Source organism: Emys orbicularis, chromosome 12, assembly GCF_028017835.1.
Source record: "Emys orbicularis isolate rEmyOrb1 chromosome 12, rEmyOrb1.hap1, whole genome shotgun sequence".
Lineage (NCBI taxonomy): Eukaryota > Metazoa > Chordata > Testudines > Emydidae > Emys > Emys orbicularis.
The window spans coordinates 6,171,822-6,196,611 of NC_088694.1; the positions used below are offsets into that span (position 1 = coordinate 6,171,822).

The following is a 24,790-nucleotide window of genomic DNA, read 5'->3' on the forward strand; positions in this document are numbered from 1 at the left end:
GGGCCACAGCACACACTGTAGTTGTCTGTTACAACCACTAGAGGTCAGACAAGAATTGCTGTCAATACACAAGCATACAATCCAACGTGCAGCCACGTGAAAGAGGTTGGCCGAGAACAAAGTGCAAAAATGCAAATCCTACAGCTGCCCGGAGGGGCACTTAAACAAGATAGAGTTGGATGGGACCTAATGCCCTCCTTATCCTTCCAAGGACTGCACGTATGACATGGCACTCAAAGGGCTATGTTCATTATCCGTCTAGCTTCGCTGCTTAAAAGTGCATTTGTTCAGCTTTGCGAAAAACAGAGCCATTAGCAGATCATTTAGGCTCGTAGAATGGTCAACAAGCACATCCTCTCCAAGTGTAGGAGACATTCCCAGGAGACAGGTTTCAGAGTGGTAGCCGCGTTAGTCTGTATCAGCAAAAACAATGAGGAGTCCTTGTGGCACCTTAGAGACTAACACATTTATTTGGGCATAAGCTTTTGTGGGCTAAAACCCACTTCATCAGATGCATGGAGTGAAAAATACAGTAGGAATATATATACACCTCTACCCTGATATAATGCAACCCGATATAACACGAATTTGGATATAATGCAGTAAAGCAGTGCTCCGGGGGGGCGGGGCTGCGTACTCCGGTGGATCAAAGCAAGTTCGATATAGCGCGGTTTCACCGATAACACGGTAAGATTTTTTGGCGCCCAAGGACAGCGTTATATCGAGGTAGAGGTGTATATACAGAGAACATGAAAAGATGGGGGTTGCCATACCAACGCTAACGAGACAAATCAATGAAGGCAGGCTATTATAGTTTTAAATTATTTCCCCATGCTAATTTCCCCCCCTACTGTTACTCACACCTTCTTGTCAACTGTTTGAAATGGGCCATCCTGATTACCACTACAAAAGTTTTTTTTCCCTCCTGCTGATAATATCCCACCTTAATTGATTTATCTCATTAGCGTTGGTTTGGCAACCCCCATCTTTTCATGTTCTCTGTTTAGATATATCTTCCTACTGTATTTTCCATTCCATGCATCTGATGAAGTGGGTTTTAGCCCACGAAAGCTTATGCCCAAATAAATGTGTTAGTCTCTAAGGGGCCACAAGTACTCCTCGTTCTTATTCCCAGGAGAGGAGATGTGCTGGGTTTTATCCTGATTCTGTAGCTGGAGGCCTGGAGACAAGAAGCTCTCTTACCTATCCTTATCTTATCCCGGGCAATACTGAATGGTGAAACCAAGGTGCTCAGAAACTCCCTGATAAGCTTGAAGTTGCTGCGTCCAATACTCCAAGACCCATCCACCAGCAGGACGATATCAGTTGTGGCAGATGTGTCGCATCGAAACGGAGGACCTAGGAGAGACAGTGATTGAGATCAGTCGGAGGCTGCAGGAGCTGTGACAAGAGAGCCCCAGCACCACGAATCAAAACACATCCCCTTGGCTTTAAGGGCAAGAATCAGGTTTGTGAAACGTCAAAGCTGAAACTTTCATAACTTCATTAGAACCAGGAGCCAATAGACCCCATTTTGTGGTTGGATGGACCAATAGTCTGTGATCCCCATAAATTGCAGTGATTAGCTTAGAGCATTAGTCCGTGATAGTACTACCTATCAGTGCTGCAAACTCAGCCTATGTCTGGACAATCAAGCTTATGCTTTCTGTACAAGACTGCAGATAATGTACAGTAATCTGCCATTATAATGTAGATGATTGATCAGCAAGGCAGAATAGAATCCCACTCTCTCCTCCTTAACTGAGTTTTGCCATTAAATAATCAACCAAGCAGGTACAACTCTAAGACACAATCATTTGTGCCTCTGGAACGCTTTGATCTCAAAGAGCTTTACAAGTATTATTTCCATTTCACAGATTGGCAAACTGAGGCACAAAGAGATAAAACGATGTGCCAAGGCCAGAATCACAACCAATTTTCTTGCTTCCAAGGAGAGAGAGATCAACAACAAGGCATCACCTTTGCCTGGTCACTTGGCTGAGTACAAGCTTGCTTATAGCATCAGCACACAGGTGTACAGGAGTGAAGGGGTATGTTCTTGGGGTAAAGAAGTTAAACCTTTTAGGAAATATGCCTCGCCTAAGCACCGCTCTATGTAAACTGTCAGATCCATTACATTCAGCTCTAATCCAGCTCTTTCCTTTATATCACACTAAATTTTATGGAATCTCAGGTGATTATTTAGTTCCATTCCAGCAGGAAATCCCCTACAGGCTATAATTATTCAGATGCTTTCTCTATATTCAATCTAATCTCTTCCTAAACTGTTGGCACCGTGTATCTGTACACCTCCCTCCCTAGCCCATGCCTGCAGCTAGCAGGGAATAAGATAAGGCACGTCACTGATAAGTTGCACTTTTCCCCTGATTTTTTTTTTCAGATGGACGTTTTACTTTTTTTTGGGTGAACACCAGAGGGTACCAGGCAAGAGAGAACAGGCTGGACAGCAGCAGAATGCATTCCTGCCGCATCTCACAGAATTACCAAGTGATGGCCAGGGATTCCACTGGTCTCTGCGGACGGACCAGACTCAGGCACGCAGGACAATCTGGTTTCCATTTGTGATCCCCTGGATTGATTCCTCCTGGCCACTCAATTGCCATTCCCCATTGATGAGACTGAGGGAGCAAATCCAGTGTCACTTAGGCGGTCTCTCCGTTAGGACAAAAGGTGTGTTCTTAATCCGAGCTAACCAACACAAGGTGAAACCCTCGTGAAGACAAGGCTTTGTACTTTTCACACGAGTTAGCAGGTCAAATCACAGACTAAAAGGAGCCTTTAACTCAACCTGGTAACTCCTGTGAAAACAAGCGGCCTGCATTCACTAGAATTTTACCTCAAGTTAAGAATACACCTTTTGTCCTAAGGAAGAGAAGGCCCCAGGAGACAGGACAAAAGGACTGGAGAAAACTAGAGTTTGCTGATGGACACACTGTGCACTATTGGTGCTATTTCTTGTAAAACTAGCCATTCCCTCCCACCCCCCATTTGAAAATCCTTTGCATATGATCCAGATATCTGTGAATGTATTAGTTATTCCCGAGTCTCTGCTACCAGGCTGCAATCATAGGAAATGTCATCTATCTCTAAGGTACTTATATGACCCCTATTGCTATGGTATCTGAGTGCCTCACAACCTTTAGTGCATTAATCCTCACAACAGCACTGTCCCACCTCACAGGGGTATTATCCCCATTTTATAGAGAAACTAAACTTGTCCAAGACCATACAGGAAGTTTGTGGAAGAGCAGAGACTTCAAGCCAGGTCCTCCAAGTTCTTGTCTAGTGCCCTAACCACTGGAGCATCCTTCCTCTCCATTATAAGAAGGAAAGACAGATCTGCTGAATAATTTGGATGAAAATCTTTCAGTCTGCAAGGCTTTTCAGTTTGACTATTAACTATTCATTATTTGCAGTGCATGAACAGGTCACACGGTGTTGTTTTTACTTCTTGAGTGGATGCCTGAAACTTCCACACTAGAGAATAATGAATGGAGAAGAGCAGTTAATGAGTCAGTGCACTTCCCAGTAGGAATTTTTGCACTAAGGTCTGTGACACTTTGCAGAGCTGCGAGCATTTCCATCAATACTTGGCAGTTCTCCAAATCGTGACCCCACACATAACAGCAAACTGAACAAACACCCGTATTCTTGACAAGATTCATGAATGTGGAGATGCCATAAAAATACCTAAGTCTACTGGTGTCAAGTATCAGAGGGGTAGCCGTGTTAGTCAGAATCTGTAAAAAGCAACAGAGGGTCCTGTGGCACCTTTAAGACTAACAGAAGTATTGGGAGCATAAGCTTTCGTGGGTAAGAACCTCACTTGCATCTGAAGAAGTGAGGTTCTTACCCACGAAAGCTTATGCTCCCAATACTTCTGTTAGTCTTAAAGGTGCCACAGGACCCTCTGTTGCTTTTTAAGTCTACTGGGAATACCCTTCTCCCTTTGCTTGGATTGTTCAGAGGCAATTGCTCCTCTTTGGGTAGGATGGTGAATATTTTTAAGCTGAATAACTTTCCTGGGCGCATTCTGGAGGGGTAGAAGTTGTGTTAGAAACAAGACTCACCTCTCTTTAAAGTTTCCTTTGTGTGTTTTCCTTGGCCTAGATCTCCTCGCTCAGATTTTGTGGGGCTGCGCAGAGTTGTTTTCAGCATGGTCAGTGTTTCTGTCACACTGAACTTGGTGTTTGGTTTCCTTCCGAGGGTTTCACTGGAGCCCTTGGATACTGTTGCCTTCTGTCTTCTCTTTTCAGGTCTGTCTTTTGCTGCACTCCACAGCATCACAAAAGAGAAACAGACCATTCTCCTTAGCACATCATGCACCTCCCATTCAGAGGAACAAGCTGAACGTACTGGAACACACTGGCTAAGTGTGTGTGTATCTCACCACTGAGTTCTACTGGATGGAGTGGCAGACTGGCACAAGCGTGTCAGACCCCCAGTGGCTGGCTCACAGGGGCTATAAGCCCTAACCCTGCTGCTTCTAATGGAGTTTCTCTTATCGGTGAAGAGGTAGGGACCTAGGTTTTTGGAACCAAAATCTTAAATTCTGTCACCGCAGTAGATCATGGACTCCTATATGGCCGTGCCAAGTGTTATGAACTAGGGCTGTGATGTCTACATATAACCAGCCATGGATTTTTTTTTAAAGGGGCTGGTGCTCAGTTACCAGATGTGAATGCATCCCTTGGAGTTGAATTCCTGCGAGCCCCAGGTGTGCACGGACAAGCTTTGTCTAGCTGGAGGGGAAGCATATGCAATATGCCGACTACTGTGTACCAGAAGTAAGATTTACTCCAGGGCTGAATTTGGCCCATTGTCAGGGTGTTTTTTAAATGATCAAAGGCTCAGGAAAAATAGGGCTCTGCATTCTCAGAGGGAGAACCCAGAGGTGAAGCAAAGGGAGGTCTCATCCTTACACTTCCACAGGACCCTGAGGAATCCTCCTGGATTCTCGGACGAGGAGTCCTGTCCTTGACCCAGAACTGAAAGGCATCCTCTAGGAAGGTTGCTGGGAAATATTCCCTTCTGATGGCCAGATTATCATTTATTATTTGGATTGTGGCAGCATCTAGGACCTCCAGCCACAGACCAGGGCTCCATTGTGCTAGGAGCTGTACAAACACAGAACAGTAAGATAGTCCCTGCCCCATTCCCCTTCCTTCCCCTATCTGCTACCCTGCCTTCTCCTGGCTCTCTGTGGCTGTTGGCCTGTGAACCGACCCTGCACATACCTGTCTGTGTTGAGGCTTCACTCGGAGCCGGTGACGTTGTCTTAGCCGCTGGAATGTGCTCGGTTGCTGTATTTCTCAAAGGGGTGATGCTGTTTCCTGGGGAGGTCGCTGTGTTCCTTCGGGTATTTCTAGCCTGCGAGACGTTTTTCAGCTCCTGAACTGCAAGAGGAGCAGCAGCAGCAAAGGAGAAGGTGGAGAAGTAAAGGGAGTCGGCGTAAACCTGGTGCCACTGAGATCGGCCCCACGAACTGCAGCTCTCAGGCTCTCCCTGTGCCCTCTACCACCACTCCGACCACAATCACCACAACAAGACAGTATCAGAGGGGTAGCCGTGTTAGTCTGAATCTGTAAAAAGCAACAGAGGGTCCTGTGGCACCTTTAAGACTAACAGAAGTATTGGGAGCATAAGCTTTCGTGGGTAAGAACCTCACTGACTTGCATCTGAAGAAGTGAGGTTCTTACCCACGAAAGCTTATGCTCCCAATACTTCTGTTAGTCTTAAAGGTGCCACAGGACCCTCTGTTGCTTTTCACAAAAAGACAGTTCGCAAGGCCATGTCGATGTCCAACGCCACTCACGGGATGTGGACACTGCCCCCACAGGGTGTGACTGCAGCTGGAGGAGACATACCCGAGCTAGCTCTGATCAGGGACAGGGAAGTTGCAGCACCACATGCTTCAATATGGGCTAGTCCCGCGTGTAATTACCCAGTGCTCTGGGAGGGCTTGTACAACCGCCGCTGAAATACGGGCGGCTGCAACTTCCTTGCTCCATTAAAGCTAGCTTGGGTGCATCCACAAGCTGCAGTCACATCCTGTGACTGCAGCACAGACATATCTTTAGAGGACTAACTCGGAGGAAACCCGCTTGTCCGGGCACTGTAAGCCATGCCAATGGGGACAGCACATACCGTGCATCATACTTACTCACAAATTTCCTTTTAGCAAACAGGGCTTCTTGGGAGCCATTGAGCACGTAGATTTGCAGGGTGTATTCCTTCGTGGGGCTCAGCCCCCCCACTGTTGCCTTAGGCGTTTTGGTTTTCAGCATGACTTCCTGTTCCGGGTCACCTGGAATGGGGTTTGCGAGGGGAGAGACACAAAACAGACACCTTTGAAAACAGGCTCGATGCAGAATATGGGAGTCTTATGAGCCTTGACAGGGGTCTCAACTGCAGGACACCGGCCAGCGGAGCTCTTGCAAATTCCTTCCGTCTAATGGAATGTAGGCCAGGCAGCACCCATCTACCAATCCAAGGTACTTACACAGCCCCCTTTACTGCAGTGTATGAGCACCTCTCAATTTTAGTGTATACATACGTCCTTGCAATGCCCCCGGCAGGTCGCGCAGTGCTATTATCTCCATTTTATAGCTCGGGGAATGAGGCCCAGAGAAATTAGGCCCAAATGTGCACAATTGACTTCTAATTTTGAGTGTCCAGTTTTGTACACTTTGGGGGACGGCCTCTCCAGAGGTGCTGAGCACCACAGCCGGTCAGGAATTTTTCAGTTAGCTGATTTCCCATCCAAAAAAAAATATTAGTTTGTTGAAACTAAAACTGTCTCTGCCCAAAAAGTTTCAAAAATTGTTAGAATGTCCTGGTCTGATATTTTCTAAACAAAATATTCCGGTGTCCTTGTTGGAAGTGACTTTTCATTTTGAAATCGGAGTTAATTATAGTAAAAATCATAAAATAAAAAAATAGTTCACATTGAAACAAAATGTTTCAGAATTATCTAAGCAAAATGTTTCAATTGATCCAAACTGATTTATTTTATTTTGGTTCATGAAAATTTGAGATTTCGATTGTTCTTCCTGATTCACGATGGGAAAATATTTTGGGAAAAGAAAAAAACCAAACATTTTCCTGGTACAAGAAAACCATTTTCTGCCCATCTCTCTTGAGCACCCACCCCTGTCCTTGGTTTCCTTGGGAGCCGTTGGTGTCTGGCACCTCTGGAAGTCAGAACCATTAAGCCTAAAATTTGGACACTCAAAACTAGGTGCCACTTTTGAAAGTTTATGCCTAAGTGACTTGGCCACGGTCGCACAAGGAGTCGGTGGCAAAGCAGGGAACTGAACCTTGAACTTCTGACCAATTGGTGGTACCCTAACCAGTGGGTCATCCCTCCTCTCTCTCTGTCACTTTCACCCCAGCTATCTGAGCAAACCCCATTTCTCTCTGGCTGATTCAGTTGCTCTATCCACAGAGGCCATTTCTGGAAGGGACGCCTTCTATCAGCAGGGCTAGCCTAGGTTTCATAGATCCTGTGACCAGATCTCACAAACCCCCTGACACATGCTTAGTGGCTACACAAGCACAGATGCCATTGGTAGGGATGGGGGAAAATGTTTTGCTTAATTTCAAACCATCAAACATGCTGGAAAAGAGCCAGTGGGAAAATCTCTCTGGCTCTCTGCTGTGCTAGCTTGTGACGCTGCTGTCCAGCGATGGATGGATGGATGGATGGAGAAACAGAGAAGTTGAATAGAAAGGGGAGGCCACAGGGCACTGACAGATCCAACAGTCCACGGCAGGTCTATTACTGTCATATGTCTGGCAGCAGCTGCCAGCAGCGCTATTGCTACTGGAGCTGTCAGTTGTTTGGTGGCGGCACGTAGAAACGCTGGTTGCACAGAGCAGCGTCACAGGTGACCGAAGGCCGAGGTCGCCACCACCCGTCAGTTTAAGACAGGAGCTGAGCAGTGACATTGCTAAGGGCTTCGTCTCTGAGGCGGCATTTCCCCTGGGGTTAGTTTGCAGACCCAGTCATTCTTCCTCTTGCTGCAGGAATTTGTGACTTAAAGCAATACAACTTGCTACGCTGTAGAACTGCATCCCATCACTGTAATATCGCTCGGTTAGAACCGCTGGAGGAATATTGCCTCTGCCAGCTAGTGATGCAGGACATTTCAGCTGGACCTTTGCCTCTGGGCAGCTGCCACCTTTCTGTGGACATGCCCCTACTGAACCAACGTGGCAAGAAGCCGCAGAACAGAGGGGACAGCATCTATGGATTAACTCTCCAAAGCCGCAGCCAAATGCATGTAAGGGGGCGAGAGGAGATGAGGGATGGGAGGGGAGTGGTAACATGTTTTCTGTGGGCAGAAAGTCTGATTGGCGCCACTGACTATCTGATAGGGTGACAGTGCTGCCTGTGCCCATCATTCTCCCATTGTGGCCCTGGAGTAAGGTTTCATCTACCATCCATGATCACGGCAGTACCTCACCCCTGCCCGATGGGGAATGAAAGGTCTGAAGCTCCTGGAAAGATCTCATATGGTGTAACCCCTTGGGGTTTAGAGAGCATGGCCCCTTTAAAGCTTTTTCCCAAGGGGGGAGGGGGAGAAGTGAGAGTAAGGAGGGAAAGTCCAGAGGGTGGCTCTGGAGTTGCAGAGAGAAAGAAGGGCTGCAGCCCCCAGGCCCTCACAAAGTGAAGCAGCAGAGAACCTGCCTGAAGCCTGGGAAGGACAGGGCCGATTGGGGACACCCCAGGACAGGAGCCAGGAGGAGCACTGTGCCAGGGAGGAATCGCCTGAGAAGGACAGGCCGGAGCTGGACCCAGTATCACTGCTGCCCAGAACTGCATGGGGCTGTGAGTATGGGGCTAGTGACTCTGTATTGGGAAGAAGGAGCGAGGCTGTTAGCTAGTTAAGTGGGGAGGTGGTCGCTCCGTGTGGCTTTGCAGAGGGCGGCAGAAGCGGGCACCAGAGGGGTTTGTTGGGGAAAGTTCACAGGCGCCGAAGACGACCAGGAGCACCCAAGACTCACCACTGGACTGGAACTTTGCTCAGGACTCCTGAACTCTGTGTGCAGACACATTGCTCAGTGTCTGCCCTTCCAGACTGTGCTACCACTGGGCCTGTGGGGCCTTGGTTTGGATGCAACCCTGTTCTACTGCTCCCCCTACATTTCCCCTTGTTGCTTTTCTCCTCTCATCCCTCTGTAAATAAATATTTCCCTTTCTTATATCCATTGTACTTTTCCTGTGGGTGGGTGTGTTCACTCTGGGGGGTTTGGAACAGGTGCCCCTGGGGTGGAAGGGATTTTTTCCTGCCGCATTCCTGCGCGCGCCATCTCTTGGCCAGTGCTGCCTGCAGAGCAGACTCCATCTTGGCTACGAGGGCGCTAGAGTTACAATGGCAATTCAAATAAGCCTAGGGGAAAGGAAGGAGTATCCTCGCTCTGACACAAACCCATGCTCGCTTCAGCTATAATGAGACATCTCTGGTGAGGCTGACTGAGTGGAGTTTGTGGTCACAAAACCAAGAGGAAGGGAGACACTGAGAGAAAGAGACAACTGCTCCCTGGACTGCTAGTCTGTGACTGAGTTGACAGGTCCACGTGTCTGAAACTACTGTGACTGACAGGTTTCTGACCCCTAAGCTTCTGAACGGATGCCTTCTTTAAGGTCCAGAAATTACTCTTTAAATCTGAGCATTAGGGAAAGCCTTAGGCATGTAGCGGTGAATGTCTGTGAGAAGGGAATTGCCTGGATCACTGGAATTCTGACAATCCCCCGTGCACGCTGCAGCCCTGGTTGTAACTGGGGATGGGAAAGTGAGAAACATTCAACTCCAGCTGAGCAAACAGGTGCCCGCAGAGCTAGAAGCAAGGTTGGTGAAAGCCCATCCAACAACCGGTGTGCATGCAGGCATTCCTTGCTGATAGCTACCCTCCTCTGCCTCGCTGCACGGCCCTTCAGTGACACAGCCAGGGACAGCACCGCAGCACTGCGATCAGCAGAAGTGCTTGACTAAAATCCCTCGGCGTAAGAGAGCAGTAGATGGATGGATATTGCCCAGGAAGCGTCCTCAGCTCTGGAATCTGCTCCCCAGCTTGGTCTTCTGGAGCCTGGGAATTCTACAAACGCCCCCCCCCCCCCCCCCCCCCCGCCGGCAAAACCCCTACCAAAAGGGGCATCAGAATTTGATGGATTTTTTTCTGTTGGAGGAGGGAGTTTATAGTCTGAATTTGAGCTGTGTGTGCCCTTGTGTGAGATTTTACTATTATTTTAGTGGATTTAATTCCTGTAAAACCTTCAGGGCTGCAGAGAGAGGTGCCCTGCAAATCAGAATACTACAAAAATGTAAGGCACCATGCATGGCAGACAAGGTGGTGTCAAAGTGGGCACCTCCCCTTTCCAGGGAGGACAAAATCAGTACGTAATGTATGTTTGTGCTGTCATTTCAAGGGGTTCTGGGGATCTTCTGGCACGGGACACTAAATCTTGCCAGTCACTCAGGGACTGTATTTATATGCAGAAGCTGATTCAAGACCTCAGGAACTGGAATTAGTATGCAGGACACTGGTAAAGAGCTGCTCCCCCATTGCTTTGACATGACTATCTAGAAACACAAAGCATTCCAGGAAATCAGACTGCGTGGACAAGCCAAGGGACTGTGTGCAAATGATGCTCTAAACCATCCCCTGATGAAATGCACAGACTGTAAATGTGGACAGAAAGTAGGTCAGAAGTTCCCCCACCTGGAAGCACAAGATAAAACACAGATACCCCATAGAGCTTTGAAGATCCTGCTGAAAAAGCAGTACCCTTAAAGTACGAGATTCCCAGTGGTGCCTAAGGGAGTTAGGAGCTTAACTTTCCTGAGCTTTGAGTGGACGTTGGTGCCGGGCTCCTTTAGGTTGCTTTGAAAATCCCAGCCAGAGATGCTGCTGCTTCAGCAGCCCTGGGAGGAGGTTGTGAAGGGCACAAGGAGGTTCTAGTATCACTGATGGATGAAGAGTATTCAGACCATCACAGAAAGCAGCACTCACCCCACTCGGCAGCGCAGGACAGCAGTGCTAACAATGAGCTTATTGACAGTCAAACCCACGTCCCTCTGCCCCTAGATGTGTGCTAGCTGAAAGTTGGGCTCAGCCGGCTCCTGCAACCTGTATCCCTGGCAGAGTCAAATCCAGATCCCAGCAGGACGTACCTGCCATGGGCTTCACTTGAACCTTATACCCGTTGGTGTTCCCTTCTGTTTCTTTCCATTTCATCTGTAGCCTGTCTTCTGAGAGGACGGTTAGTTTCAACCGGTTTGGCCCTGGAGGAAAAGCAGAAACATCACTTGTGTTAGGTCCAGAGGCCCCTGTGGCAAGCAGTCCACAGTCCACACATACTCGCCACCTGTCTGCTTTTCAGATGGATCCGTGAGTCCCCATGATTTTGGAGGAGCAAGTTCCACGTAGCTAGTTTTCCTTCCTCTCATCTAACAGAGGATCCGTCTGTTGTCATGGCTCAGACCAGCCGTGACTTTAAGGAGTTTACCATAACCAGCAATTTACTGAGCAAGACACCCTCCATTCGTTGTTACCCATAAGCAGAGCAACGCAAGAGTCAAGGAGGGCAAGATAGTCGCGTGGGCATCTCAGCACCTGCTAGATCATAGGCAATGGAGACCAAAGTGGATCCAGGGCTTTTGCACTAGCTGGCCTGCAACACCATAGTGTAACATCTGCACTTTGAGCAAGGAGCGTAGCCCCGCCCACCACCCTGGTTAACGGCCCTGAGCGTGCACCTAGCGTCTCGGATGAGATTCTACTCATCGCTTGATCAGAGCTAGCGTGGGTGCATCTCCTCGAGCTGCGAATTACGCCCCTGGCTCAAGGTGCAGGCTTCCCCATAGCGTACCACCAAACATCTCGGAATTAGGACTGCATCAAGCAGGATGATATCAACAAGGCGAAAGGTATCAAATGACGCGCCCGTAAGACGTGAGCTGCCAAGGAGTACGACAATCCCAGAGATTCTGTGTTTCACAATTCTGCAGAGAGAGTTTCCCAGGCAGTTCCGAGGCCAGATGTTAAAAAAATACACAACCTGATCAAGGGTAAGTAACAACCCCTGACAGGACTATAATTCTGAAGGCAGCAGGCTCCAGCTTGTAAAAGCCCCAAAACCTCCTGCTGCTGCAGGGAGGCAGCAAACAATCAGCAAATGCCGAAGAAAATTAACTGCAGGCAGGGAGAAAGAAGCAAGACTTATAATATGTTGGGCACATGCCCACAGTCTCATGACTGGGCCGTGGGCAGTCATGCCTAGTGGTTGGAGCAGGAGTCAGGCCTAGTGGTTAGAACAGGAGTCGGTAGCCAGGAGTGGAGCCCAGAGCCAGAGCCACTGGTCACAGAGAAAGTCAGAGGCCAAGAATCAGAGCCGAGGGTTAGAACCAGGTTACCCGGAGTGAGGCCAGGCAGGGGTGGGGCTGGGTTCCAGACAGGAACAAGGAGGTGCTATTTCAGCCACAGACAAATGCTTTGAGCAGCCACTAAACTGCTGCTGCTAGGCTGTGCTCGTTAAGTTGCCACAGCCTGACTCTGATGCAGGCCCCGATTCCTGACACCCATTCCCTTTAAATCTCCATTTCAGAGAGATTCCCTATCTTCCAACTAGATCCCTAAACTCATGTTACTCTTTTAAATGATGATGACGCTTAGCTGAACTATAGCTACAAAATACCTCTACTTGATTGGATGCAGGCTGTAAACCAGGCAGATTTATAGGCCCTCCACCTGAATATCACATACAAATTAAAAGCCACTTTTCCAGTAGGTTTCCCTAATTGCACCCATGAAATTCAACATGGGAGCGTGTCCTCCGACTGCATTTTCAAAAATGTGCACAAAAACGTGGAAACAATTGCTCATTTCATTTGTAATCACCATGATTGCAAAGGCAAACTGGTAACTAAGACTGCAAATGGCCAATTATAGTTATTTGCATGCATGGTTACCAGAGTTGCACATGCAATTGTCGTAACGTAATGCAAAAATTAGGAATGCAGTTGCACAGTTTAAAAAGCAGCATTTGCACATGGAAAACTGGTAAGTGAATGCACAAATACTGAATTGTGCATAGAATTAGCAGCTGCAGTGACCATTCACTGTTTTGCAAATACATATACATAACTGCGTTTGTGAAATGTGCAAAGACAGAGAGACCCCCTAAAAAATATAGGCCCTAAAAGATAAAATCAACAATGAACAACATTTTTGAGGAGCAAAACACAGCCTGGACAAACCATCAAAGTTGAGGAGTTTGACTATTCCTTAGAAACCGTTTAGGAACCATTTTCCTCTCCCCTACTTTGTGTTTAATGATAGCGAACTTATAAACACCCAGAGGTTCAATGTTCAGAACTGACCAACTGTGCTTGTAGGGAAAAGCCCTCCCATTGAATGGCACTATCATGAGTGCCCACTCGGATCCAACATGTCTTCCACTCAAATGCCTTGTCATCTTTTACTGGGTAGTCACAACCCAAGACACAAAGCAGCAGCTAGCAATGGTTTAGGCAATGAGGGCCTACTTGTTTCAGCCCAACATCTGCACCTTAACCTTTTGATCCAGACATTTACTGAAAACGTCTCAACTAGCAGACAACTATTTTTGGAAAACAAGGCTCAGATTCACATACCGCCCAGGCAAAAACAAAACGGAGCAAATGAAAAGTCTTTTTTCCTTCCCCCGCGCCCTGTCTTTTAAAGAGCAGGGGCAGAGAGTGTTGGAAGGACCAGACCTAGAGTCAAGTCTAAGCAGAAATGGGGAAAGAGAATGGAACAATGACAGATTCATAGAGTGATGAAACAGGGAGCTGTCTTCTGATGGACACGTGCCATCCAACTTTTGAGCCCTAGCTCTAGGATCCCAAAAGTTTAAAAGGCCAGAATGCCCGCAGATGAATATGAGGACAAGACTCTCTAAAGAGCTGTTATATTCTGGATGCAAATGAGTTCCAGCTCCCTGAAAGCCCCACTGTCTGTCTGCCCTGGGTTCTTCATGCACTCTTTGATATTGTAACCTTGCTCTCCAATTGACCTGGAGTTATGGCCAGGCTCTAAATGGAAGCCTTGGAGGATTGTTAGGTACACAGCATGGATATATGTTCTTTCAAATCCAGACAGACCGCCACCTTCCAAGAAACCCAAGAACTAACCACTTACCCAGAAGGTTCTGAACACAGCAGAACCAGCATGGACCTGCTGCTGAAAGGGGCAAGGTGCAAAGAGGCTACACAGGAGACCTTCATGCTCCCTGCATGTCACAGAGCACAGTTCACGGCAGTCTCCCACAGCCTTGTGGAGAGGGGACAGGAGGACAGGTTCAAGGGTGGGCTGCAGCTACTTAGATCCACTGGTCTAATCCCACTGCCACCTAAATCCCTAGAAGGTGACTTCATAACAGACCATTGTGAGTATCAGAGCCGGTGCTAGGCACAAGCAGACTAAGCAATTGCTTAGGGCCCCGAGCAGCTCAAGGGGGCAACCTATTAATTATGAGTATGTGTTGTGTGGGGGGGCCCCCAAAATATTCCTGCTTAGACCCAGCAATGGACTAGCACTGGCTCTTGTGGGTATGTCTATTCTACAGCTGGAAGTGAGCCTCCCTGCCCGGGTAACCAGACTCATGCTCGCAGGCAGGGCCGGCTCTACTGTTTTTGCCGCACCAAGCAGCGCGGGGGCAGTCCGTGTGCCATTAGGGCGACACGCGCGTTTCCGCGGCGGCGGCAGTTCGGCGGCAGCTTCTGTCTTCAGACGGAAGACAGAAGCCGCCAAATTGCCGCCACGGGCAGCTGAACATAGAAGCTGCCGCCGAATGGCTGCCGCCGCGGAAACTTGCGTGCCGCCCTAACGGCACATGGACTGCCCCCGCCGTCCGCAGCAGCAATTCGGCGCGCTGCTTGGGGCGGCAAAAATACATGGACTGCCGCCCCTTGCAGATTGCCGCCCCAAGCACCTGCTTGGAATGCTGGTGCCTGGAGCCGGCCTTGCTCACAGGGCTTGACCTAGCTTGCTAAAAACAGCACAGGGGACATCACGATGTGAGCTGAAGCTCGGGATCTCAAGCCCACCCGACCCCCTGGGCTTGAAAGCCAGAGCTGTGGCCCAAGCCACAACATCCCCACCAATAGTGTAGTTACGGGTAAACGCCCTTCACGTCTCACTTGGGGAATACCGCCTTTACTCACCCCTGCTCTCCCATGAGAAGCAAGTGCTGGCGGGGTGTGATCGCTCTGCGTGTGAAAATGAACGCCACAAATGCATTTTCACACCACTTCTGCTTTTCACCCCCGATGTCATTCTAGCTTAAACCCAATTCAAACTAAGGGCACCTCTCCACCCGAGTGTCCACCCTGCCGCTGCCCTGTGTGGAACACCAAGAGAGTTAATTTACCCACTGCTTTTTTATCATGACACCACTGGTCCAACGCAGCTATTTTTAGCATGCTAGCTTGAGCCCTATAACACAGATCTCTCCATCTGGGCTGGGAGGCTGCGCCCAGCTGCAGTGTAGACCTAGCCTGTGTCGTTTTCCTACATGCAACTTCTTTACTCTGGCAATTATGCAGGGACCAGAACTTGGACTGTAGATAACACCAATGTAATCCACCAGCTGTTATGGAAGTTTCACTATAAATGGGGGCAGAGGCGACCTGAGCAATGCTAGGTTAGGCGTGATCTGTCTAAGGCTGCCCTGCTGTTGATCTGACACAAAGAAAGAAGGAAAACCAGAACTGAGCTGGGGCAGTAACTATCGATGCAGGATTCATAGGCTTAGCAGGTCTTTCTAATAGTTGGGTTTATGTCTCACAGTCACTGATAAGAGCTACTAGGATAACACACTCATTGCCTTGAACATCAGCATCCCTAAACTTTTATTGCTTATGTCCAGGAGCATAAATATTAACAGAGTCTGTCAGAGACGACAGGGACATTTGACCAAAATAAAGATGAAGACAATGAAGCTAACTCATGACCTCTCTTATGACTCTTTAGATAGGTCTGTCTAGCATGCTTCCATTTGATCTGCTATATAGCTATTATCCCAGTCCTCAACTTAAATCTTCTGTTATGTTTGATAACGTTGCCTGTTTTCTCTGAGGTATATTTACTCTTAGTTTGCCCTGGACTCCTGTTTGGTGGGAAATTGGTTTCATCGTTGTCTCTCTGTGTTTTCTTCTTCAAAACTGTTCGCTTTACAAGTAAAAATAAAGAAGAGGGTTTGCGTAACCACCAGGCCTGCAAACCCAGCTTCAGCTGTTAAAAGTCAACGTAAGCTTTTCCCTGCTCATTCCTCAATCCCAAGTAATAATTATGCTACGGGAACTTCATGAGCAATTCTACAGACCAGAATAGACTCCAGCTCTCCCTCCAGTAGCTGGACTGGCTCTCCAGTGCTACCAGCAGAAGTGATTATTTTCATCAGCAAAGGAAGTGGATCCATAACTTTTTAAAACCACTTTTCTGGCCATAACAGCACGTTAAAACTCCCCCTCACCACATGAATTACCTTCCTCCAGTTACCCGCCTGATCATCTATCCAGCACTACCGCCAGCCAGCCAGGTGGCATAGAGATCCACGTTAGGAGCACATGTGCTCTGTGCCGCTGCGTAGTTATCCGAGTTGTGTTCAGACTAGTTCCGCTAACCTTTCTTGTGGTACTGCGACAGCTCAGGCCTAAACAACTCAATAGCATTGAAAATATGAAGGGTCCTTTATTAATGGCTGCATCTTGGGAACCAGCCTGGCTCTAAAGTGGGACACCTGGGTACATCACCTGAATCCATCTGGCACTCAAGTGCCTTCAGACAATGCAGACCCTTAGCCATTTAGTGCCTGTTACCAGAAGGCAGGAGATGCTGGGATTGCATAGCCAGAGGCGGTGCAAGGTCAAAGAGGCAAAATCATAATAAGTCTCTGTGTGGGAGCCTTTGTTAAATGCTTATATAAGGGACTTACTGGACTATATTTAGGAACTGAAGTATCCCTCCCTCTCTCCCCAGCACAGAGAGACGGGAGATGCCACAAAGCAAGACACCTCCTTGACATTTTTTTTTAATGCTGACCTTTGTTTGCAGGAAACCGGGGAGAGCTCTGGTAATAAGACACTCGGTTATGGATGTCACTGTAAAGAGCAATTTAGCTGGCATTGAAATAACAGGATGGATTCTGCACTGATGAGGAAACCTTGCAAACTGCCAATGTAATTTGGACATGGTCAGCGTTTTGGCTGCTGACGGTTTATACCAGTTTTAGTCCCATTCTTAAAACAAAACCAGGGGGTTAGGACAGGGTTCCCTTCTCCAGTGTGGATAGACGAAGAACATTCCCTTTCAACCCTCCCCATCACTGTGTCTGCCTTTCAGATTTGGGGCCTCTCCTATCAAACAATGTCTTTCTGGGGCTACATTTTGGGATTCTGGGTCAGTACTTCCAGGTATCTAAAACAGAAATGGCTTGAATTGGATTTGACTCCGGTTCCAAATTCCATCATTTGGGTCTCTCTGTATAAAGGATCAAAACTGAACCCCAGATTGAAACCCTTCCCAACACACACACAAACACACACACACACACACACACACAAACACACTTTGATCAGGTACAGTGTTCAAAAGTTATCGGGTTACAAACAAACCAAGAAACGTGATGAAGTTGAGTACAGGGCCTTGGACCAACTAGATCTGTTAACTTAGCTCAGGTGACAGCCACTCCCGTAACATTTAAAAAATGCCTATTTTAAAAGTGATCAGAGAGCCCCTGCTTACCTTGACCATGCACGTGTCCTATGACATGACTCGCCAAGGTTATGCAGGCAAACAAGAAGGACCTGTGACTCAGCATGACGTCCTGGTCCTATATGGAGAGGAAAAGGCACTTTATGTCTAACCACATAACAAACAAAACCGCACTTACTGCATGGACTAATTTGGCTCCCTGGTTGATAAATAGGCAGAAGAGTGAATGCTCCCCTCTCACGCCGAGCAGTGGTCGCCCTAAGACTGGACTGAGGGGCTCACTGACGGGCAGTGTAATGAAGTTTGCACTGATGCCGTCTACGATGAGCCATTCAGCCTCCAGGACCACCACTAGTTTCAACACAGCTTACAGAGCAGACTTTGGCCCCGTGTTTCTTTATATCTGCTTGATTTAAACATTTTTTTTATCCTCTCTCAGCACTGTGAAGCCCATACAGGTATGGAAAAGCAGTTCTAGTCTGCTGCAGTGTATGTATCATCAGCAAAATTGCCAATTTTGAATTCAGAATTGCCTGGGTTTTTGAAAATAAAAAAAATATATATATTTTTTCCCAATCATCACAGCAAAAGTCAAAACACGGCTACATCAGAATAACCCAGCACCTCTCTCGGGTTTCTGGACTACAATATAAGGGGTGGGGAAGTCCACACTTTATGCCCACAAGAGAAGCATTATTCAATGAACACTCTTCAAAGCACAGATTGTTTGACATTGCGATTGTTGTGAGGATGGAGCAGAAGGGACGCAGCTTTATAATCACACACCTGATTGTGCTTGTAGCGCCGGCAGGCCAGAGATGAAGGCTAAGTTAATTCTTGGCAGAACTTCACTGATGTTACACCAGGGACACATTTGGATAGTTTTTTGTTTTGACTTGTCTCCTGAGCAGGGTTGAAAAGAAGAGGAATATTTGGATTCAAAGTTGAAGGTGTTGCCTGGTTTCAATGCGTGTTCAAACCCTAAACTCAAAGCAAAACTCCGGGAACGGGATTGAGAATCTTGTACAACTAAAACAGTGACAGCGACAAAATTCAGATCCACATCCAGGTCTGCATGGACCCAGGGCTTCAATCCTACACCATTCGTGATGCAGACAGACGGACAGACCTGCAGTGCAAGCTCCTGCGCCCGTGCTATGGCTTATGAGCCAAAACCCAGTCAGTGGGAGTCTTTCCCTAATGTCGGCAGATCCTTGGTCTGAGTGCTTTATGGTTCGTAGTTCAGAGATGCCTGCTCCACAAACTCAAGACCTGGGATGGGCTCTGGGTGCTGCCTGACTCTGCCATTGCTGAATGAGCAATTATCGTGCTTTGGGGGCTTAGGGAACCAGCAATTCAAAAAGCCAGACGTCGCTATACAAGCAGCCTACAATTTCACAGATGCTGAATCCCCCTGCTGCTCGTGCCTCAGAACATCGTGGGGAACCTGCACACCTATACACACAGACTATTCGCTCCCACATCAAAACAACACCAGCAGTATGGAAGAGGCTGGCTGCAGAGCGATATGAGCAATCCCGCTAGTATATAGCGCTTGGTACCCAATTCCTATACAGTGCAATCAGCCCTTTCTCAGCAATGCCTTCTGCTTCACAAGATGGATGACAAAGGTAGAGCAAAGCACCTCCTCCCGGGGGAGGCTATCAGTTCCAGTCATGTCACTGCAGGACTTGCTCGGTGAGCGGTTTGCATGCCTCCATTTGCCTTCCTGCACTGCCAGGCAATCTCATCCCGGCTCCTTCAGCTTTCCGAACAATCAGTGCCTGACAGCAAGCGTCTCTTTATGTATCGCTTTCTGCCCCGGTGCCAGCGAGGACTTTCTTTTGATTCCTCTCTTCTTCTTCCCCCCCCCCCTCCCCGAAGGTGTTTTGTGGGTTTTCAAAGCAATTTGTTGACTCTCTCTCTCGCCAAAGCTCTCATTAGGTAGAAGGGCAACAGCGTGATGCATGGCTGCACAGGGAAGGCAGCAGGAGATCATGAGCTTGTCAGGTTCTCTGGGCAGCACAAAGGAAGGGAGAAGTGCAATCAAAGGACCATTATAACAACAGTGCTTTAGGCCATATATTTGCACTGTCTAAGACCCTGATCCTTTGTTTTCCTTGTTCAATGGGAGTTAAGGGCACTCAGCACCTTGCAGGATAGGGCCTTCAAAATGTTACAGGCCTCTGGGGGATAAAATCCAGATCTCATCCCCAGTTAACCATTTTTAAACATTTTAAACCCACAGTTTTATTCCTGAGAAATATTAAAGTAAAACCAATTGTCATTTATGTAGGTCCTATAGAAAAACAAACTTTTTGCTTCTTGGGCTGCCCCAATAACACTGCTACTGGATAGGCTGGAATAGCCACTGCATCTCCTCTAGGCCAGCTGCACAGGAGCAGAGGCCACTAGACCTGCATAAACCCAGATCCATGGTCCCGCAGTGTCCTGCACTAAGCCCTTGGTGCTGGCTTCTGAGCCAGGTCCCAGCCGCAGTGCACCCATATCCTGTAGGGCTGGTGCAGGGTCCCTTGCAGTACCCCACACAGCCCCTGTTCAGCCAGTAGAACCTGTTAAACTTTGCACCGAAACTTGTTTTGTAAAAGAAAATTAAAACCACCAACACACAAAGGCTTTTTGACAACATTTCCAATTTTCCTCAATATTTTGCAGGGCTTCAGGCAATGAACAATTATTTTTTTCAGTTTTTCAATGAAAACCTGAAAAAATCCACAAGATATTTAAGTGAAAATGATTTTTTTTTCCAGTTTCCCTCTCAGCTTTTCATGAAAAACAAAACTTTTTTTTTACCACCAGCTGTAACAGCAAGGGAGATCCGAACACTGGCCCTTCATACCACCAGTCAATTTCCCTCTGAAGGTATTACATGCATCTGGCTAAAATACAGGGGAAGGGGTGTGTGGTTTGTTTGTTTTATTTAAAAGAGCTGGGGAGATGCCAACTTTGTGCCTGCCAATCTTGAGAGCGAGTCCTTAATTCACTTTGATAATGGTCTCACATGTTGGGCAAACAGTTGTCAATCTGAACTCTAAACTGGACCATCTGAAGTGAAAGGTCTAAGCCAAACCCCCAGATCCAAACCTGTTGTTTAATATGAATCCAGACCTGAATTTTCTGACTGGTTCCTTCCTTATAATGCCAATACCCTGAAGCCAGACAGCCCTGGAATTTGGGACAGGGGTTCAAAATATGGATCTGGGTTTCCTACTTCAGGCCCTTCTCTAACATAAGAGGAATGCATCTTCATGCAGAACGGAGGGATTTTTCTCTTATGGAAACATTTGGTGGGTTATTTACCCAGTCCATTTCAACTGCTCTCATCAGATAGTGACAAGTCCCGCTTCCATTGCCACAGTCATGAGACATAATGGCCTTGACTCATTGCTCCTTCACACAACATAAAGAGATTTGCAAGAACCTGAGGTATCCCTGGACAAACTGTTCCAACTATAGACCAAGGGGGAAATTCTATTTGGCGTTCTAAAGAGCGGCTTTGAATCTACAGCAGTGTAAGTGAGAGCACTGTTTATGAACCAAGAGTCTGATTCTCCTCTCTGACACTGGTGTGAATCAGGACAAAGGACCCCCTCCAAAGCTCATTGAGGTCAATGGAAGCACTCCCATCAACTTCAACAGGCTGTGAATTAGGTCCAACTGGGAAAAAACAATTCAAGTGATGGAACACCAGGCCCAATGTCTCATGGTCCCTATGTTTAAAGTTTATTCTATTGGCCTCATTTCACATAGTCCAACATATAATCAGCATCTGCCACTTCTACAGCCACGCTGTTCAGTCTTATTACTTTTGGCATAGACAGGTTGTATACACTAGTTCTACCATTCACTCTACAGCAAAATTTCAATTTAGTACAAGATGATGGACAGTTACAAAGTGGCCTCTGACAAATTTCTATTTCCCACCAATTGTGTCAGCTCCTCATTAGTTAAAAGGAAAAAATGGTAGGTGAGCCAGAATTTCCTACACTTTTAATCCAGGAACTGTAAAATGCTGCAATGGAAAGACATGCAAGTTGCAACATATGGTAGTTAACTTACACCCCTGCAGTGACTGTGTTCATTGCAAGGCACTCGGCTGTGTGAAACAATTGCAATTTGCCTTCAAAATCTGAAAGCTTCAGCATCTTGCTTCTCATTTCCATTTTATATAGATATTTTCGTGGAAAAATATCCACATTTTGAAACTGTGTTGAGGTAAAGATCAACCTTCATATCAAAAAATGCAAAGCCCACCTTTTTATGAATGCCTGATGCAAAGCCAACAATTCGGGACTTGCAAAAAAGGCCCTGAATTAAAATTAGGAATACTATTTTTTTTAATTGCTCTTTATTTATTATGCCAGCAATCTTTCCCATAGCTCTGCTAGGAAGATCAGCGGCAAAGAGAATGCCATCTCGAGGAATACTATTGAATTGTACATGGGTTTCTCCACTTCAGCAAAGATTAAGCTGGATCCAAAGTCCATTAGGTAAAGAAAGCAAAGTAATTAATAACACCTGGCTCGTATATAATGCTTTTCAATATAAAGAATCCCGTTTACATTAATGGGTGTTGGATCAAGCCCATTGCAATATTCTGATTCAGACAGAGGATTGTACCTTTAAGCTTCAGTGGGGGGAGTAATATATTTATCGTGTTTATCAAGTGTTGACTCAGAAAATAACCCAAGGGTAAGAAGTACACCTGCGTCCTTATGGCTTAGTGCATAGAGCACTAGATTAGGACTCAGGAGACCTGGGTTCTGCTACAGGCCTGCTGGGTTACCTTGGGTGGGTCACGTCACCTCTGTGCCTCAGTTTCCCCACCTGTAAAGTGAAAACAACAATACTGAGCTTCTGGGTAAAGTGCTTGGAGAGCCACAGCTGGAAAGTGTGGATGAAAGTTAGGCAGTTATCCCTCCCCCAACAGCAGGTGAGTGAGATTTCAGACCCTAAGGGTTAACTGCTGAACAGCAAACCTCCTCCCATGTTATTCCACCTGTTTATTTCTGCCATTAATGGGGTAAGCATTCAGCCATGCAGAGGTGAGTGCAAGATACTGACAGGACCAATATGACATCATCCCTTCTGACAGCACAGAGCCTCCGGCATGTGGATTCCTTTCTCCCATTATTTACTCCGGGAAGGAATTCATGGACCGTACATAGAGCACATGATACCTATTTCCCATCACTAGGATTTCCTGTGTGTGGGAACATGCCACCTTTCAAAGTGGGTCTAATAATAATACTATTGTCATTATTATAATATAGGAGTAGCACTCAAAAGCTCCAATCAGGCTCAGAGTGCTAGCTGCTGCACAAATGCATCAGGAAAGTGTCCCTGCCACAAAATCATAGATGGTCTAGTTTAAAAAGATGCAACAAGCTAACATCAACAATAGGAAGGGATGAAGCCAGGAGCAAGAAGAGCCAGCAAGAAGAGCATGAATTTACATTGTCTAGCTTAGCTGGTTCCTGATCGTTAAAAATATTGAATTCATTTATATTAGCAACCTTCTCCCCCAGCCGTTGTCAATTTGCAATTTCCCATCAGTATCAAGTGCATTTTGGGGTGGGATTTGAAGGTTAGCGCCGGATGACATTTTCCAAGTTTGCAATAGAAGTTTTTCAAAAATTTTATTTTCAACCAAAGAAAATTAGGTTTTCTACAAAATTGGCATGCTTTTCAAGTGGCTCTGCTGAAGGTGCAGTGTTATGACCTAGTTCAGAGAGGATTTTCCATTCACAAGAGGCTGCATGAGAAAAACCACAAAGATACTCATAGGAGAAGATGACAGGTAAAGCCAGCATCATTGGCCGAGTGGAATTTCCCTTCAGAGATTGACACACCTGGAGCTGGTAAACTCAGTTAGTTCTAAGCTTCCCAAACACCTTCCAGAGTCAGTCACCTGCTCCAGATCCCAGGAAGAGATACCTGCTTAGCATCATGGGGTGACTTGCTATCTCAGGACTGGAACATTTGCAAAATCAGACTTGAAAAAAACAAAAAGTGTGGGTTTTTTGGTGAAAAATGCCTAGTCACTGAATCAAAAACATTTTGTGGGATGCTTTTCCAGCACCTGCCACACTTTTGATTATGTAGTTGGGGCTGCATGTTGTGCTGTATAAAACGAGCAAAGGGACAGGACTCCTCTAAACCAATATTTTCTCACACCCCCTGCAAGGCACTTAGCACCTTTGATTTTGCTCCTATATTTACCTTCACCATGTTCAACAGGTAAATTGAAGAGAATTTAAAGATGCTGTTAATAGGATTCTAAAGGGACTTGGAAGCTGCAGAAAGATTAGGAGAGAAAAACCTCAAAGGAATGCTAAGGTACTAGGTTCCCTTACAGCGTGAAAATTCCCCAAACCATAGATAAGCTTAGTATCAGTTTGGTACAGGCATATAAACACAGAAACAGCTGGGGAAAAACAATCCAGACAACCAGGATTAGTTGTGAGCTAACAAACCCTTCTAACTACTTCACTCCTCATAAGAAATTCCCTCAGGTTGTGTGCCACAAAAAATTCACTAAAGATCAAAACTGGGTTCCTTTTCTAATGTCCACCACTCTCTAATGGAATCATTCGCTATTTACAGAGCATCAAATGATTATAAGAAAGACATTCCTGTCAGTTCTGGGGGAATTTACACTTCATCACAGGATAACGCGAGTCTAAAAGTTACTTCACCTTAAAGAGATCAAAGTTCTAAGCTTTCAGGACCTACAGTCGCTATGGAATTGAGAACTGTACAAAACCGTCAAACTTTGGCTAGGTCAATGCACTAGGTGGGAGTTTCACAAAGTTTGCAGGTCTATAAAAGTTCTTTATTCTGTCAAGAGAAAGGAAAGAGTACAGGCAAAAAAGCACACTCTACAAAACAATACAGCCCCCTGTAGCCTAGCACAGAAAAATCAAAACAGCTTCGAAACCAACAAGGATCTGTCACAAACCTTTGCTTTTCAATTTATTTTCCCTGA

The 24,790-nt window shown here is 46.7% G+C and overlaps 1 protein-coding gene across 1 annotated transcript in view; it reads right to left on the minus strand.

The window, feature by feature from the left end:
* The window catches only part of COL20A1 (collagen type XX alpha 1 chain), a 94,125-nt gene extending 76,238 nt beyond the window's left edge, over positions 1–17,887 (minus strand). The window contains exons 1-6 of the mRNA XM_065414696.1: positions 17,812–17,887; positions 11,199–11,309; positions 6,185–6,328; positions 5,259–5,417; positions 4,092–4,289; positions 1,204–1,359 (exon numbers count right to left, since the gene is read on the minus strand). Of these exons, the coding sequence (XP_065270768.1) occupies positions 1,204–1,359; positions 4,092–4,289; positions 5,259–5,417; positions 6,185–6,328; positions 11,199–11,309; positions 17,812–17,887 (844 nt within the window). The remainder of the gene's footprint in view (positions 1–1,203; positions 1,360–4,091; positions 4,290–5,258; positions 5,418–6,184; positions 6,329–11,198; positions 11,310–17,811) is intronic.
* Positions 17,888–24,790: the final 6,903 nt, after the last annotated feature.